At 31.8% G+C, this 16905-nt stretch overlaps 1 protein-coding gene across 7 annotated transcripts in view; it reads right to left on the bottom strand.

Moving 5' to 3' along the window:
* The window catches only part of TCF4 (transcription factor 4), a 422297-nt gene that overhangs the window by 264910 nt on the left and 140482 nt on the right, over nt 1-16905 (bottom strand). For all 7 annotated transcript variants that reach the window (XM_012541488.3, XM_023496179.2, XM_023496177.2 and 4 more), the window contains 2 exons: nt 8490-8551; nt 5730-5826 (listed from right to left, as the gene is read on the bottom strand). In XM_012541488.3, coding sequence (XP_012396942.1) covers nt 5730-5826; nt 8490-8551 — 159 coding nt within the window. The remainder of the gene's footprint in view (nt 1-5729; nt 5827-8489; nt 8552-16905) is intronic.

Raw genomic sequence — 16905 nt, 5'->3', positions numbered from 1 at the left:
GCACTTTGAAGTTTGCAATGATTTCATGTTATCTCAGCAAAAAAATTATCAGTATGATGAATATTAAGAATACAATGAAAGCAAATGAAGTGATTTAAAAATGGAGTAAGCAAAGTCAAGGAAACAATATACACCATTACTACAATAATGGAAATGGAAGTAAAAATGTCCAAAATAATTGAAGTGCCAGTTTGTGAAAGTATAATGACTACCTCAAACAAGAACTATGTGGTTCTTTGCAAAAATAGAGACTTATGGGGTGGAACATTACAAAGGTGGATTTTTAAAATCTGTTTTGTTTTGCTAGTTTTTCCCTCTTATTTTGGCCTTTATTTTAGTGGACAAAGGAAGCAAACATTGGGAAACTGAGGTGATAAAAGATATCAACAAATTATATTTAAAAAACAAATTACCAACAAAAAATAAACAAAAAAGGCAATATAATTCAGAAAGAAAACAGTTTAGAAAACTAAAAGGAGCTTTTTCTTGTCTCAGTCATTAATTCTTAAGTAATATGAAACAGACATATGAGAAACACTATTGTGGCAATATCAAAAAATAAGCAGTCATTTGAAAGAATGAATGAGAACACATTTTGAGAAGTTTCCCAATTACAACACTATCTAATTTCAAAATTATATTGAAAAAATAGTGAAGAAAAATTAGCTAATGGAAAGCTTTTTAACTTGCATAAATTATTTTTCATAAACTGTTCTAAAATTCATTTTCATATAATCAGATGATTCTTATTTCACATTTACAAATATTAAATATATGCCATTGGTTTGAGTATTCTGTAAATTTATTCATTACATTATTTTTAAATTTCTCTTTTGAAAGAAAAATTTCACTTAGAGGCCAGAGAAAATGCATCAATGTATTAGAGACATTTTCTTGATATCAGCAATCATTCTTTCCTTTTGCATGTTGAATTTGCTGTCACAAATCTATTGTGTAAATTTCATAGATTTCAATCCTTGTCCAGAGTCTCTTAATTTCATTTTTTTTCCAATTTTATAATAAAAAAATGGTATTTGTATTAGTTAGTATTAACTTTGACATGTCCATCTATTAAGAAACCTGTAGAACCTTCTCCCTTCTTTTGGGGAATTGCAACTGAAATGTGAGTAGACTTACAACTCCTCACACCCACTCACCCATTTTTTATACTGGACTAACTCAGAATATCCATAAACATTTTGAAGTAATAGAAACCTAAATATTTCTGGCTAGGCAAACTGAGTAGAAATGAATTATAGTGAATCAACAGCTGTCATTTTATGACCACAGTAACCAAATCAAAACATCAACCACTAACCCAGATGAGATTCAAAGGTCATGTGAGAAGCCAAAGGCTCTGTTTAGTACTGCCTAAAAACCTCAAGAGAATCTTTGCATTGACATACTCCATTGTGCTGATGGTGTTTGAGGGACAAGTCAATCTTTTTTGATAAATAAGTTAGCATTCTGATAAGTTCTTTTAGGAACAAGTTACTCTTTGTTGATAAAAAAAAAAATTCTGATAAGTTCTTATATAGATATTTACCAAATTAAGAAAACTAAACAAGCTTACAAGGAAGTCCTTAATAACAAGGGAGCCGATGAGGAAAGATCTGTCTTGCTGCACCAAATATATCCATATAGTTACTGTTCAATTACTAGAGTCCCTTATCTGATTATTTTTCCTCTAACAAATCTAATGGTCATTTAAAAGCACTGGGGGAAAAATGTCATCTTGTATCCTTCATGGATAAAAACATTTTAGTGGGAAAAAGTGTTTTTCTACAGTAGTAAAATGTTCCTCAATGATTCCCTGTAATACATGATTACTGATTGGAAACATAAACTCCTAAAATTTGGATAATCCTTGCCTGGTGTTTTTGTTGCTCACTTAAAAGAACCCTGTCCAAATAAAAGTTCCCTTAAGAACTCAGAAGATTAAGATCCATAGCCCCATATTAAAAGCATATTCCCAAAGAAACATACTGATTACCAGTCAGTACTTGTCCTATATAGTAAAAACGTCAATGTGCGAGTACCCAGAGCAATGATTTCTCCCATTTCAAATGTTCTTAGAGAACTTGGCCTCTCTCTCTCTTTGTTGATCTTAATACATAATTTGTACTGATACTTACTTTAATGCATATACTATCTCTCTCCTATTAAATTATATATCCCCCTTCTTTTTTAAAATCATTTTTATATCTTTGAAGTACCCAAACCAAGGACAATACCTTTCACATGGCAGGGACAGAATAAATGTTTGATTCTTTTAATGAAATTGTGTGCATTTTTAGGATTTACATCATCAGTTCATAATAAAGTATTATCATTTCCCTATATCAAGAAAGAATGATTCTTCAATGACAAAATAGGTTGGGATAATATAATAAAAAATACTACTCAGCCTGACCATATATGCCTGCATGGATGAAATTTATTCAGTAAACCCTGGACAAAAAGTACCTCCTAAATGGAGTCAATTTACACAGAACCATCTGGATTGCTTTGGCATTTATTTACTTTTTTTTTTTTTTAGAATGCATGTCTTTACTACCTCTAAAAGGATCTGACATGATGATCATTGTCTTAAATTTCCTAATATAGTGGAGACATATGCAGAAGAGAGAAGGTTGCTTCCTTTCTAAGAAAAGCCTTGAAATCCAGATCCTTACCTTATTTTTCATCCATAAAAAGACTGTTTCCTTTAGTTTTTTTTTTTAATCAAAAGGTCTAAGTATCAATCACTTGACAATATGTTTTTTCTGTAGCAACTCTAGTAAGGTTATAATTTCTATTCTAGTAAGGTTATAATTTCTATACTGTTTTGTGGCATGCAGCATTTGAATTAAGGGTACATTCTAATATATGTATATGTATTAGATATTACACATATTATATATATATAATATTAATACAAATCTCATGAACTTCCCATAAGATCAAGATTATAATAAAAGTATATTACCATATTTAGATTTTAATTAAGGTATACTAGTTTAATCCACTAAATATGAAGTCTAGTCCTATATATGCTTTTGTCATAAATGACACATATTCGCTCCAAAAATCAAAAAGTGGCTCAGTACTTGTTTTGTTTTATTTTTTCCCCTGGTTGTAAAAAGGAAAACCTCAGAGAATCAACAGTTTGCTTTCAAACAAAAATCGAGTCATCTATTTCTAAAAACTCCTTCCTGTAAAATCAGTTACTTATTTTTGTGATTGATATATGCCTAATTCAGTCAGACTTAATTGATTTGACAATTACAAATCTGATCCAATAAAGTGGCTGAATTATTTCTGATGCTATAGCTCTAACCCCAATGTGAAATCATGGGAGAATTAAGCCTTTGAAATGTAAAGAAATCCTTTGTAGTTTTAATGAAAACCAGTTACTGATTCTGAGAGTGGATGGATGTTGGATCTCTTTAGAAACCTACAGAAAGAGTCAGATAGACACTACTTTTTCTTATGTAAGGAAAATTCCTCCAAAACCTGTTAACTTGGAATATCAGTAGGGACCCAAGGAACAGATTGTGATGGTGTGTGTGTGTGTGTGTGTGTGTGTGTGTGTGTGTCTGTGTGCGTGCATTGTTGGCTCTTGAGTTCAATTTGCTGAGCTAGACCTTCTTTTGTACAATCTGACTCATCACCTGAAAATGAATTATCCTTAACTTTTTTTTCAAAACTGTCTTCTATAAAGAGAACATAATAAAAATTAAAAGTAGGTAAACTTGGGGGAAAATCATTCTGAATAAAAACAAGCTTAAGCAATATCATTTAAAAAAACACTGTTAGATTCTAACTAAGCTCTCAAGTTGACACTGGTAGATGAGAAAATCTTTAGCAGGGTATTTAACTAGACCTTAAAATTACTTTCTTCTTTTTAATTTTTATAACTAAAGTCTCAATTTCTTTAACCAAAAAAAAAAAAAAATTAGTAGCCAATTGCTCAGTGCCCTCTGAACTCCAAGGGTGACTCCCCTGACCCAAGTCTGACACTGCACCATTAATGTCAGATAAACCATTTAGTTCAAACACAATTCTTTTCTGTGCAAAAATCTGCTAGAGGTGGAAAATGTAGCAGTTTGTAAACAATAAAGAGCCATGTTTCAGACCAGACAGCTTATCTGACAGAGCAGTTCTTTCATTAAAAACAGTGGGTGGGAGACTCGTGGACATAGTCGCATTTCCTATCACAATGCAGTAGACTGTCTTGGCCTCTATATTTAAGAGTTTAATGGGAAGGAGGGCAGACAGGATAAAAGAGCTTGGCTGACATGGATTTTCAGCTTAAACAACAAACTGAAAGGAGTAAGCCCTGGGCTCTAGCTAACTTAAATTTTAAATACTGTTCAGATTGAAAAAGCAATCTGGTCTTTTGAATATTTTTCCCCTTAGGAAATATACAACATTATTATTATTTAATATGAATGCATTACTTTGTATATTCTGTTATATTAATTTATTAAGTTATTGGTACTAAAGCACTTTATTTTCTCATTTGTTAATACATCCCTCTAAAGAAAATAAATATCCTTTTAATTAATTTGAATAATTTTAGATCATCAGAATAGTTTTAGGACTTAGGGAAGCTTCTTCTAGCCTGGTTTATGGCTCAGGCACTAATTTGTAAGGACAATTATTTTCAAAATTTTGGCTTTTGCAATCTTTAGGGTCGAATACATGAGTTCTCACAATTATAATTGTTTTTGTTATAACTGAATAAACTAAATTTCTTTTTTAAAAAGTCTAACTGGAGAAATTTGTCTTTGGAAAACAGAACTCTAAAAGAGAAAAATGTTATCTATCAATCATAGATACTAGTTTTCAAGAGAGAGTGTGAGATTGTACTTTAAATAATAAAATATAAACTAATAAATTATCATTTAAAAATGAAAATATCTTAAAATTATATGTTCAGACACCCTATAATTAAAAATATTTTGCTGAGGATTAAATATGGAACCTCAATGTCACTTTTAAAAACCAAAATTGATGTCATGAGTTAAAATGGAAATGTGAGCATTTTTCTACTTATATTAGCTTCAAGGCTAACACCTCATTTTTTTTTTTTTTTTTTGATAGGTTTGATGATCTTACTGGTGTCTGGCCCATCAGTTCAATCAGAGTCCTGCTTTCAATAAAACAGAATATAGCTGGCCAAGTCTTTAGTTCTCAGGTCAATTACACATCCACATTTTGACAATTTGCTAGGAAAATATCAGTCATTTTAAAGCCTTGTAAATCCATTTGTTCTTTCATTGAAAATTCCCAAGTGAAATTATTCATAAGCAAAATGAGTTGCTATTTTTTCTCTACCAAGAAAAGAATTCAAGATAATGAAAAAAAAAGAAAAAGAAGAAAACTTTAACATTTTGACTTCTTCCACTTTTAACTTTCTGGACTTCTGCTGCACTATTCCACCTACTTGTGAAAATTTAACTATTTAAACTAAAGAGTTGGCAAAATTTTGGTGTAAATACAGGCCTTAAAATGCTAACCTCACCTAAAAACTTGCCAGTGTACACACATTTATTGAATTCACAAATTTTTCATATATAAGAAAATGGTATACACACATACTGGTACTGAATATAGATTAGTCAATTAAAATACCAAATTGTATAAAATAAATGGCAACCTAAAACCACAACATTATATACATGTTTTCTAAGAAAATAAATATTTAGAAAAGAATATATAATTTTCAAAACATATCTACTTACTTTGTATTCTGGAATTGACAAAAGGAGGAGAAAGATTGTCATGTGATCCAAGGTCCCTGCTGGTCATATGTTCATAGTGGGTCCCATCTCCGTAGTTCTAACAATAATAATAATAATAAAGAGTATGCCTTAAAAGATTTGGTTCTAAGCATGTACAAAAGCAGAAAAGAAAGTTATTTGTACATAATGGAAATTACTTTCAATTTGGGGTCAGAAGATTGCAGTTCCATAAACAATTTATTGATTTTTCTCATTTATTAATAAAAAAGACTTTGGAATTTTAAGAATGCTATTATTATTGTTCATTTTTAAAACTCTCTCCAGATAACATATAAAATTTCATCCACTTGCACTATGGAAAAGCCCAGATGAAAGTATTATAAACAAAAAGGTGGAGTTTTTTTCTTTTAAAGGCTTTATTTACACTAAGTCAAATGATCATTTAGAAAGGATACAAGATGGATTTGTTTTATGATGCAATATCTAATGCCAGAGTCACTTCAAATTTCTCTTAGGTTTTCATATCATTAATTGATTAATTAATTTCATGCCAGTAATTAATATGTGGTTTTGAGGATCAATATAATATATTTAAGTAATTGATATTGCACAACGCATACAAGCACAGGGATCATAAAGTAGATATATTTGGGGATATCGTCAATAGCTGCTATTTTCCTCTTTATTTTAATAGCCAAAATACACCTACACACCCACACACCCACACACCTACAAACTCTTTAGTTTGATGGATCACTTAATTTAAATGTGTAGATTCCAATATATAGGGAGGAAAACAGATTTGTATTTTTTTTTTTCAAAGCATCTATTCTATCTTGATATAATGCTTAAACTGATCGGAAAAAAATATTTCTTCTGATTCTGCAGAGAAGTCCAAATTAAATTTACTTAAGGGTATCAGTCTACATTCTTCAGTGTTTTATACATATCACTACTCTTCAAGTTTTATCAAAATCTGTAATCAAATATGTTAGCCAAAGGGGAAAATCTATGCCGGGAGAAAAGGTACCTTTCACGGTTGGTGAAGGGTCTGCTAAGCTCTGGCAAAAGTGCTTAAAGTCTCCTCTGTTTTAATTTATTACAAGAAATTAAGAGCAATGAAATTCTAAAATTTAATTCGACAAATCTGCCCGTGTGCAAAAATTTTCCATGATTTAAACTGACACAAGTAAGAACCTTGGATTTTGCAAACAAAAAATGCAAATAAAATTATGACAGATTCAAAATTGTTCACTGAGATATTTTTAGATTAGTTTCAGAGGAGCTGATAGAAATAAACTATAAAAGTCTAAATAGTTCTAACCTGTCCATTTTTCAGACAGATGAGCAAAACTGTTCTAATACAGACAAGGCAAAACCACAAGAAATCCAATAAATCTGAATAATCCTCATGATCAGGAGAAATGCAGTAATCTCCTACACTTACTGTTGAGGGGAAAGAATTTCCTTCTTTGAGTGAAGACTGTAACACGAGGAGGAGGAAAGATTCCCTCAACCCATCCATATAACACATTAGAGTATCAAACTCGACAGCTGGTGCAAAGGCTCAACAAAGTGATTGGTTAGTATAAAGACACTGCAATACTTTGAAGACTAAAGTTAGGATGACAGTGGCACAGGACAGGTGGAAGTACCCACACTGCTTTGAAACATTCTGATTTTGACATTCTGACTTCTTAATGTGCCTCTGATACCAACATAAAAACTTTCCTTAAAATAACCCCCCAAAGCAAATTACATATAAATGCACCATTTTAGTTTAGATTTTTGTTTTTATTGCAAGCCTATGGATTTGGTTCATCTTATTTATATCACACATTTTGTGCACATACGTGCACAAATTCTTACAAATTGATACATATAAAATATGATGAAATATGGTTTAAGAGTTTTTAATATTTTTGTGAGAATATGCAATTGGACATTTGATAGTCGCCTGTGTTTTCCATTTATTCCAAGAAATTAGAGAGCAGGGAAATTCTAAAGGTTAAATCACAAATCTGCCTGTGTGCAAAAATATTCCATGATTTGTAGTATGCTAATATCATTAAATATTGGAGCTAAAAGGTATCTCAAAAATCATCTACTGTACCTCTCTCATTTTCGATTGAGGACATGGCATTCAGATAAATAAGTGCATTTTTCAAGGTCAGTCACTTGGACATAAGAAACTAGCAGCAAAAATAAGACTTAAATGTGCATGCTCTAATTCACCATCCAAACATTCACCATTAAACAACAGCTACAAATAGACAAATAATAAGAAAAAAACAAACAATGAAAAGACAACAGCATAAAACTGAGAAGGAAACAGTATCATTTGAATGTGCCCATGTGCCCAATCAGGAATCAAGAATTCCAGTGGTAAAATAATAGGAGCATATTTCTGAAGTAAAGTAATTTTCTGTATTCTTAAAAACAATAATACAAGAGTCATAATCTCTACATCCAATTCTTATCACTGTTTCTAAGTTATCCAGCCTACTAGTTATAATTTCCTCCAGTATAGGAAACATCCTTGAATCATACTTCTGATCAGGAAAAGCAAGCAGGTGTCAAATTCAATAACAGGATCAGATAAGATAGTAAAAGAAAAAAAAATTAAAGACAAACTGATCTGTTCCCAACTTAGAATGCACTTATTTCTATGAAATCAGGTATATGAAACTCATCTTACATTTATTAATTTATATATGCAGGCTGTCTGGTTGTAGGAAAAAAAAGATTAGATATACTTACCCTGGATGGACTTGGATGTCCTCCATTCCCCCAGGACCCTGAGCTAGTTCTGTCTTCTACATCTAGGGACAAGAAAAAAGTTCTTTAGGCTTTATTGCAATAATTCTTTCTTTTTGTATATGCACTTTTAAATTAATGTTTCAAATTAATCTCCTGTTGCCTTTAATTAAGAATCAGGCACAGGGCTACTACGATGATAGTGGCTTCTGACCCAACTACTTAAATTAACTCATTTAAATTCACAGCAGAAATGAACCGGACCCTCAGGAACCAGAGGTTTGAACATAAAAAATTATATCCATCCTTCACTGTTTTATGAGCCTCAATTTTTGTACTATAACTATTCTTAAATTTTTATCAAAATCTATAACCAAATAGGCTTCTTAAACTTTCATTCTATCTTTAAGGGGAAAAAAGGAGCTGATAGAAACAGAAAAACATGTAAATAAGTATAAATGAATCAACTATGTCCTTTTTTTCAATGTTTAAAGAATTCTTTCCTTTTACCTGAGGACCATGTGCATGTATCATCAAATAGAGAGTAAAATAAGGTCATATCTGATCTGGGATTTAATAAATATTTTCTCTTACTTTGGAACACTTGGCATTTATAAAGTATTAGGGGTACAATGATAAAGCAAGATAAAGTCCTCAGTCTCTAGGAATGTATAGTCTAGCCCAGGGAATAAAATACATTCCCTGCTAAGAATGATACAAGGTAGATTGTGATCAAGCCAAAGGATAGCCATGGACAATAAATTACTCTAAACTACCCCCAATTAAGTATTATTATTGGATAAATAGAAATAAGCTTAATGCCTCAACTGGTAGACCTGAAATGTGAAAATAGCAATATGCTATTTTAAAACACATAAACATTAGAAGATTTAGTTAATATAAGAAATAATCTCAAATTTCTTTGAATAAATATTTTTGTAGTAAAAGGTTTAGCTGTTATGCTATTAATTATGACTTCATGGAAGATAAAATGACAGCCATCACAAACTCTCCAAGACAGAATGGAAGAGAAGGTATGAAATTTGCTCTCATAGACATAATACAATTTACTATTTCCTAACTCTTTTTATTGCTTCTATTTTATTATCAGTAGCAGCAATCATCATGATATAATCAATTGATTTATTTATTGAGCATAAGGTATATGGTATTTCAGTGTATCTTAATAAACAACAACAATTAACTATTAGGATAGGGCTTGGATTGTATTTTTTTTTTTTTGGAAGGGCTTCTTTTAGGTATATAGTAAAAAAGAAGGAGCCTTGTCATTTCAAAATATATTCTAGCTGCAAAGACATGTTTCCCATAGACAGTCAAAATCAGTACATTGGATGTTTCAAGGCTGATCAAAAAGAACTAAAATTGTATCAAAGTTTGTGAGAAGACAAACAGTTTCTCTAAATTTGCTTTAAAAAACAAAATGACTTGTTTCACAATGTTTGTGCTTTGCTGATGTACTCAGTGAAATGATTTTTCAGGACTCTGGGATTTTGACACTAATGAGATGTATATCCTATGAAGTCATCCTAATCCATAAGTAGAAATTAAATATTTTAAATATAAATAATGGCATCCTTCTTCCACTACAAGTCCTTAGGAATCTACTCCCCCCAATCTCACACCTGAAGGCATGAATATATAATTTAGTCTTAAAATGAAGTATGTGGATAAATGAAGTTAAGTTTAATATCTCAACTGGTACATCTGAAATATGAGAGGTGTAGTTAAAAAAGCAATATGTTATTTAAACATAATCTAGCCTCAAGTTAAAACAGAAGAAGAAAGTTAAAAGGAAATTGAATTTGAATTCATGTTTCCTAGGATGTGCTCTATCACTTTGATTGAATTGTTTGTTTTCCATTTTTTAAAAAATGTATTAGTTAAACATGAATAAATGATGAGCAGTAAGGGGGGAAGGACTATATATAATTGGGAAATAATATAGAATTTGGGGAAAAAAGGAAAAATAATAAGAAGAATTGGGATTGGGCTTTGACCCTATTTCTTGCTATATGCACTGCACTTTATGAAGTCTAGCTCAGATAAGATCTGTGGCTTCACAGGGGTTCTTCAAATACCTCTTCTGCCCACGTGAAAAAAGTAAAGATGACGGTCAACTAGCAGCCACCTAATTAACAGGCAGCTAAAATACATCAAAACTTGAGTATTCCCAACTGGGCATTTTCAAAAGCGAGCAATCCACTAATTAAAAATGTTGGAAGTCAAGCTTTTTCAAAGCAGGTTAAATACTAGTTGGGTTCCTTCACACATGGATTCCCAGCCAATCAGATAAGGCTGCTCTTTTTTCTACTTATTTTCTTTATGCCTCTCTCTTCTGTCTAGTTCTCCTACTCAATAGCATTTTTTTTTTTTTTTTGCTTTTTTTCCTATTTACTAGTCTCTTTTTTTCTTCTCCAGGCATGACAAAGCCTGAGGCTCTACTTTGACAGTCAAGACAAATTGCTGACAATCTCAGTTGCTCTAAATGATCCTGATCTAATTTTAATTTTGATATAACTGATGCTGAATTAAAATATAAATAATAACAACAATGAACAACTAAAATTTTACAGGTCATTTCACAACCTCAAAGAAATCATTAACTTTTTAAAAAATCCACCTTTTAAAATGAGAAGTAGCCATTAGACAGCAAGTATTTACTGAGAGCCTACTGTGTGCAAAAGACTGTTTTATGGGAACCATTGTTATTAGTTCATGAACATAGCTAGGAAGTGACAGAAGCAAAATTACTGAAAGATGCAGCAGCAAGTCCAAAATGATAGAGTAAAAGCTAAGAACATAAAGTTGACTTAATTAATTGGGCTGGCCTTCAATTCCCCTCCTTACTGCAGTTCACTTTCTTAGGAAGCAATAAGAATACAGAAGGACATAAGCTCTACAAGGGAAAAGGAAAGATATTAGAGACTAGTATAATCCCAAAGTGGAATTATAATCTTTGTGAATTCCAGTAAGGCTGGGCTAAATTCATTATGATTCACTATACATTTATTGTGAGTACTAGATGTGGCTCTAGGTTAGACTCTTTATACATGAAGACAAATTTTTGGGAGGAAAACAGGATAAATCTTATAATTAAGCAAAAGTTCTCATGAGGGAATTGACAATATTCAGGGATTTTTTTTTTTTTTTGTCTGCTTCATTAGAATATGCCTAATTAGGTCCAAACAAAGAGAACTAAAAGGAAAAAGTCAAATATGGTGAAAATCCAGTAGCTCCTCCTCCCCTTATTCCCAACAAGAATTATAACTGCAAGAAAGAAAAGTCCAGCTTTAGGATCAGAACTATTTTTATTTATCTTTCACCATATAATTGTTTAAATTTCAAATCTGGTCGGTTGATTAAAAACTGTGAAGAGAAGTAGACTGGATTCTCTATCTGGTTCTGCCACTAGGCTGGGGAGGAGGAAGGAGGGAAGTGAAGGATGTTGGTGGAGGTGTAAGGGGGAGAGGTACTGTTTGGCAGGAACTATGCAATCTGGTTTCATTAGTGTAAAGGAAATCAAAGTCCTGGTAAGGAACTATACCCTTTCTGCAATTCAATTTCAGAAAGCTGTTAAGTGAATTAAAAGGTTAAATAATTTGCCCAGGGTTATTTATGTTTGGAGGTGGAACAGCAACACTGATCTCCCCAGGACAGACTTCTCCATGATATACTACACTGTCTCAATTGGATAAATTATTTTAGATCATGTATTCTTAACCAGAGGTTTTTGGAGTCCTAAGGAATCAAAGGATATATTTGCAGCGGTTTCAGTGAACATGGATGTGAAAAGTATTACTTGGTTACTTCATTAACCTTTAACTGAAATTTAGCATCTCCTTCAATTATGAATGCAAGTAATAAACATTATTCTGAGAAAAGGTCACAAAACTGACAAATGGGCCAATGTCCCGCCCCACCCCCCCCCAAAAAATGTAAGAACCTCTATTTTAGACAAACCACTTTTGATAAAATGAGAAGGTTGAGCTTAATAGATTTCAAAGTATCTTTAGTTCTGAAATTTTGATCCTATGATCCCTCTCTGAGCCTCACTCTTCCTCATTTGTTAGTGCAGAGTCAGACTAAACAATTTCTAAGGTTCTTTTTAACTTGGATAGTATTTGGTTTTATAGTCCCTTCAGGCTGTCACTGAACTTCAAAATGTCAATATGTTTCCTGATCAACAAGTACATGTAAAAAGTTCACATATACAAAAATATGTTTCTGAACTTCAATCAGCATAGAATCTAGTTGGGGAGCTAACATATAATAATAGTAATACAGTACTACTTCAGAACTTGTCCACTTTGAAACTCACTGAATTAGGTATCTGAAGCATAGAAACAAGAAAAAATGTTTCAGCACTCAAAACTTCTTGCACTTGGTTGTTGTCTTGGTTGAGTATTAGAATGTGAAATTGGCCAGGTATACTGCCCAGCTCCTGCTGCTGCTGCTGCTATTTCCCTCAGTCATAAGCAGCTCCTCCCCAATGAAGGGAAATGTGTAAGAGACTGTCATTAATAAAGCTACAGAAAGATAAAAGAGAATTGAGGCTGAGAAAAAAGCATTAGATTTGGGAATTAGGAAATCAGTCTGAACTAAAGTTCCAACTAAATGTTGGAAAAGTTCCTTTGACTTGCTGATGAAACTCTCTGATTTTAAAGATGAAGGATCTCAAGGTAAGTGATTTCCCTATGATCACATGGCTAGAGAGAACAGAGCTGGACAAGAATTCAGTGATCTTTGCATTTCACTATATTGTCACAAATTTGCCTTTTACTATCTCAAGAGATAGAAATCCCATCAATATACCTTCAACATTTTTGCCCTTTAATATATGAAGTTGTGAAAGGTTTAGTAGATTCAAAATATATTTTTGCAACTCCTAGATGTAGCATGAAGGACAACAAGCATTCTCCCCATCTATTACATCTGGGTAAATAACATCTTCACATTAAAAACTCACAAATCCCATCTTTTCTATAAGCCTCTTGGCACCTCATATAATTTAATTCCTAAGTATTTAATTCAGTGATTTAAAGAAATTTTGCTTAATAATTCTTTTTATTTGTCATTATTTTATATCCCTTACATAATGAAATGTGATTTCTTAAACAATGTGTACTGATCAAAGGCCTCAGACCTGAACTATATTTAATCAGCTATAGGAGAAATTTTCTATAACTAAGTGTAGTTATACTGTCCAACAATTTGCATGTAAAAAATTGATTCTCTTTGACCTATCTTCTTAGTTTAGGATCCTAGAAAGGTACAGTCAACATTCCCATGTTTAAAGCATAGGTCATCCTATTCACAGTTCCATGTTACTCATGGAAAAGTAATTACGAAACATTGTGAGGTATATACTATCTCAAATTCTTCTCTCTATTGCTATTAAATATCTTCTACACCATTACTGGAAAATCACAGACTGCATACGTTTGTAGCTCCAACTAATTTCCCAGTCCAGGAAGAACCCTTGGCTAGGCCCTCAATACAAACTGAGATGGCATATGCTCTCCGTCAGTGCCAGCTGAATTTAGAGTTCAAAATATTTCATCAGCAAAGAGCGTGCTAAGGATGTGCACATTTTCATTAGCACCCAATATAATAGGAACTCTGAGTGTAGAATTATTTGGATGTTAAATGTTGAGTACTACTACAGATGTATGGGAAGTTGAGGAGCACTGACTATTGACATGACACATTCAATGCCCATGAGTCTGCTTTTTCCTTCCTGTACTCCTGTGCTGTAAGAAACAAGATGGTCTTCATAATGAATGATTTCAGTCTTTATGAGATAATTTCTAACATACCCTAGATTTGAGGGAACTAATGTTCATCATTATGTGATTTTGTTTGTCCCTTTAAATCTGAAGATTCTATTGAATGAAACCTTAAATTTTTTTCATTTCAAGTAGAAACTTAAGCATCCTAAAAAGTCATTGCTGTCAATCTCAATCCATAGCAAACATGTCTGCAAAGAGAGATATGATCTCATATCCCTTACTAATGCCATACAGCAAAAGGATAGAGAATTTGATGTACTATAGGAAATACAAAAGAAACTAGTTTTTAAAAGGCAAAGATTTATTTCCTCTTAAATTTCAAATGAATTTTTCTAATAATGTGACCTTTATGATGCAAATCTAGAAAAAAAAATGTTTTCAACATATTCAAAGTGAACTATTCCTCAAAAAATAAGTATTCAATAACTTCAGAATTCCTAGAAGCTAAAATAATACTTTCAAAATTCTTTCCAAAATTGATTTCCATCCATTTTGTTAATATTGTAAAGAAAAGAATGTGTCATTAAATAAACTAAAACTGGTAAGGATTCAGTCATAGAAAGTAAAGCTAGGAAGGATGTTAAAGAACACATAGTACAATATACTCCTTTTATATATGAGGACACCAAAGCTCAGATCACAAAAGGTAAAAAATCAGGAGATTCACATTGACCCCAATCAATCCATTGTCTACTACTCTAAAATAGAATCTGCCTCCATGATAAAATGACAAATCTGTTGTTTTTTTCAAAAAGGACACCGTTGCATTGGTTGTTTCCTAATCTGAAATACAAGATGCTTCATGAAGATTCAAAACAATGATAGGCAGGTAATTCTTTTGCAAATAAGACACAGAGCACTATTAGTTTTGGATTCTATCAAATTTCTATCTAGGGCATTATTAACAAATATCTCTTTTTTAAAAAATAGCCTTTTATTTACAGGTTATATGTATGGTTAACTTTAACAAATATCTCAATTGAATAACAGATGTTCAATTATCAAGATGTTCAACTGACCTAAGCCAAAAATAAACCAAAGATTTATGTTCAAAATTGCACATCAAAGCAAGGCAGTTAGGTGGTACGGTAGACCTGGAGTCCGGCGGAACTGAGTTCAAATCCAGACTCAGAAACTCACTGACTATATGATTCTAAGAAGTTATTTAACGCCCTCCTCATGCCTCAGTTTCCTAATTTATAAAATGGGAATGAGGTTGTAAAGATAAAATGAGATAATATTTGTAAAGCATATTGCAAAACTCAAATCACTATATAAATGTTAGCTATTGCTATTACTAGCTATAAATAAATCAAAGTTTTACTGCTATTGATATTAGAATACTAACCCTGCAGTTACATCAAAAAACATGTAATATCCCATTTAATTTCATGGAGGCTACTAACATATAGAAACAAGGGTATTCATATAGAAGAGGTTTTCAATTCAAAGGAAAGCTAATCTCTTTAAAACCTCATGATTCCTACTAAAATTGAAAGACAAAAGTGCAAGCCTCTGATGCTTACTCCCTCTGTAAGTCATTTAACTCCTTTTGCCTCAGTTTCTCCTTCTGTAAAAGAAGGATGTGTATCAGAAAGCCTCTAAGGTCACAACTAGTTTTGATTATGTGATTGACCCTTTGAATGGGAAAAGTCTTTAGTGAGGAAATCACATAAATTTTATATTATATTAATATAATTTTGTATTATGATTTCAGGAATATCAAAATCTCATTGATATTTAATGCTCTTGTGGAATTGGTAAAGATTTCAGCTCACATAGGCATAAGAGGATAAGAGGGGAGGCATCTGAAAATTTTTCAACCTAATTTGTCGTGCTAGAAGACTGAAAAATATTTTACGTGGCTAGTCTGAGACTCAGAATTGTGAAGCATTTTTATGTTTTTAAGGTTAAAATAATTTTGTCAAAATTATTTTAAATGACCACCATTTAGTTTTACTCTCCCCGACATTTATTTCCAATGCACATGCAAAGCAGGTAATGTGAGGATAAAAAGTATTTAGAAAACTGGACTTTTGAAACTGCAAAGGAATAAATTTGGTAATAGACTTCACCTGTTAACAAATCAGAAAATTCAGCTTTGATAATAGACAAACAAACAACACAAAACATACACAACACACAAAACAAACAAACAAACAAACAAAAAAACCCAAAACTCTGACAATTCAAAGTAGTTTTTAATGTTTAAACACTCAAATGGTAAATCAATTTTAAAAATTGGTTTTAAAATGCCTAATGAATAACTTATACTTAGCATAAAATATATTTTTAAAAAAGCTAGGATGAAACATCCAACAGCTTTATTTACCCTCCCCCTTTTTTTCCCTTGGGTACCATTTTTATGGAATGCTAGGAAGGGGCATGTTAGCTTAATTAAAATGTTTGTATATTGTAATTGCTGTGAATTTACAATAGTCTACTCCCAAATGACACCTCTTCTTTTCCTCCCTTGCTTTCTTTCCCTTCATACTTTTAAAATGACACTTTCTTTTTCTTTTTTTTCCCATCTTTTCATAATAGAATATTATCATAACTTCTATCCTCACTACTATACTATTGTATATTGGGCTAATATTAAATAAGAT

This window comes from Sarcophilus harrisii, chromosome 1 (assembly GCF_902635505.1).
Source record: "Sarcophilus harrisii chromosome 1, mSarHar1.11, whole genome shotgun sequence".
Classification (NCBI taxonomy): Eukaryota; Metazoa; Chordata; class Mammalia; order Dasyuromorphia; family Dasyuridae; genus Sarcophilus; species Sarcophilus harrisii.
This window is presented reverse-complemented; position numbering and strand designations above follow the sequence as displayed.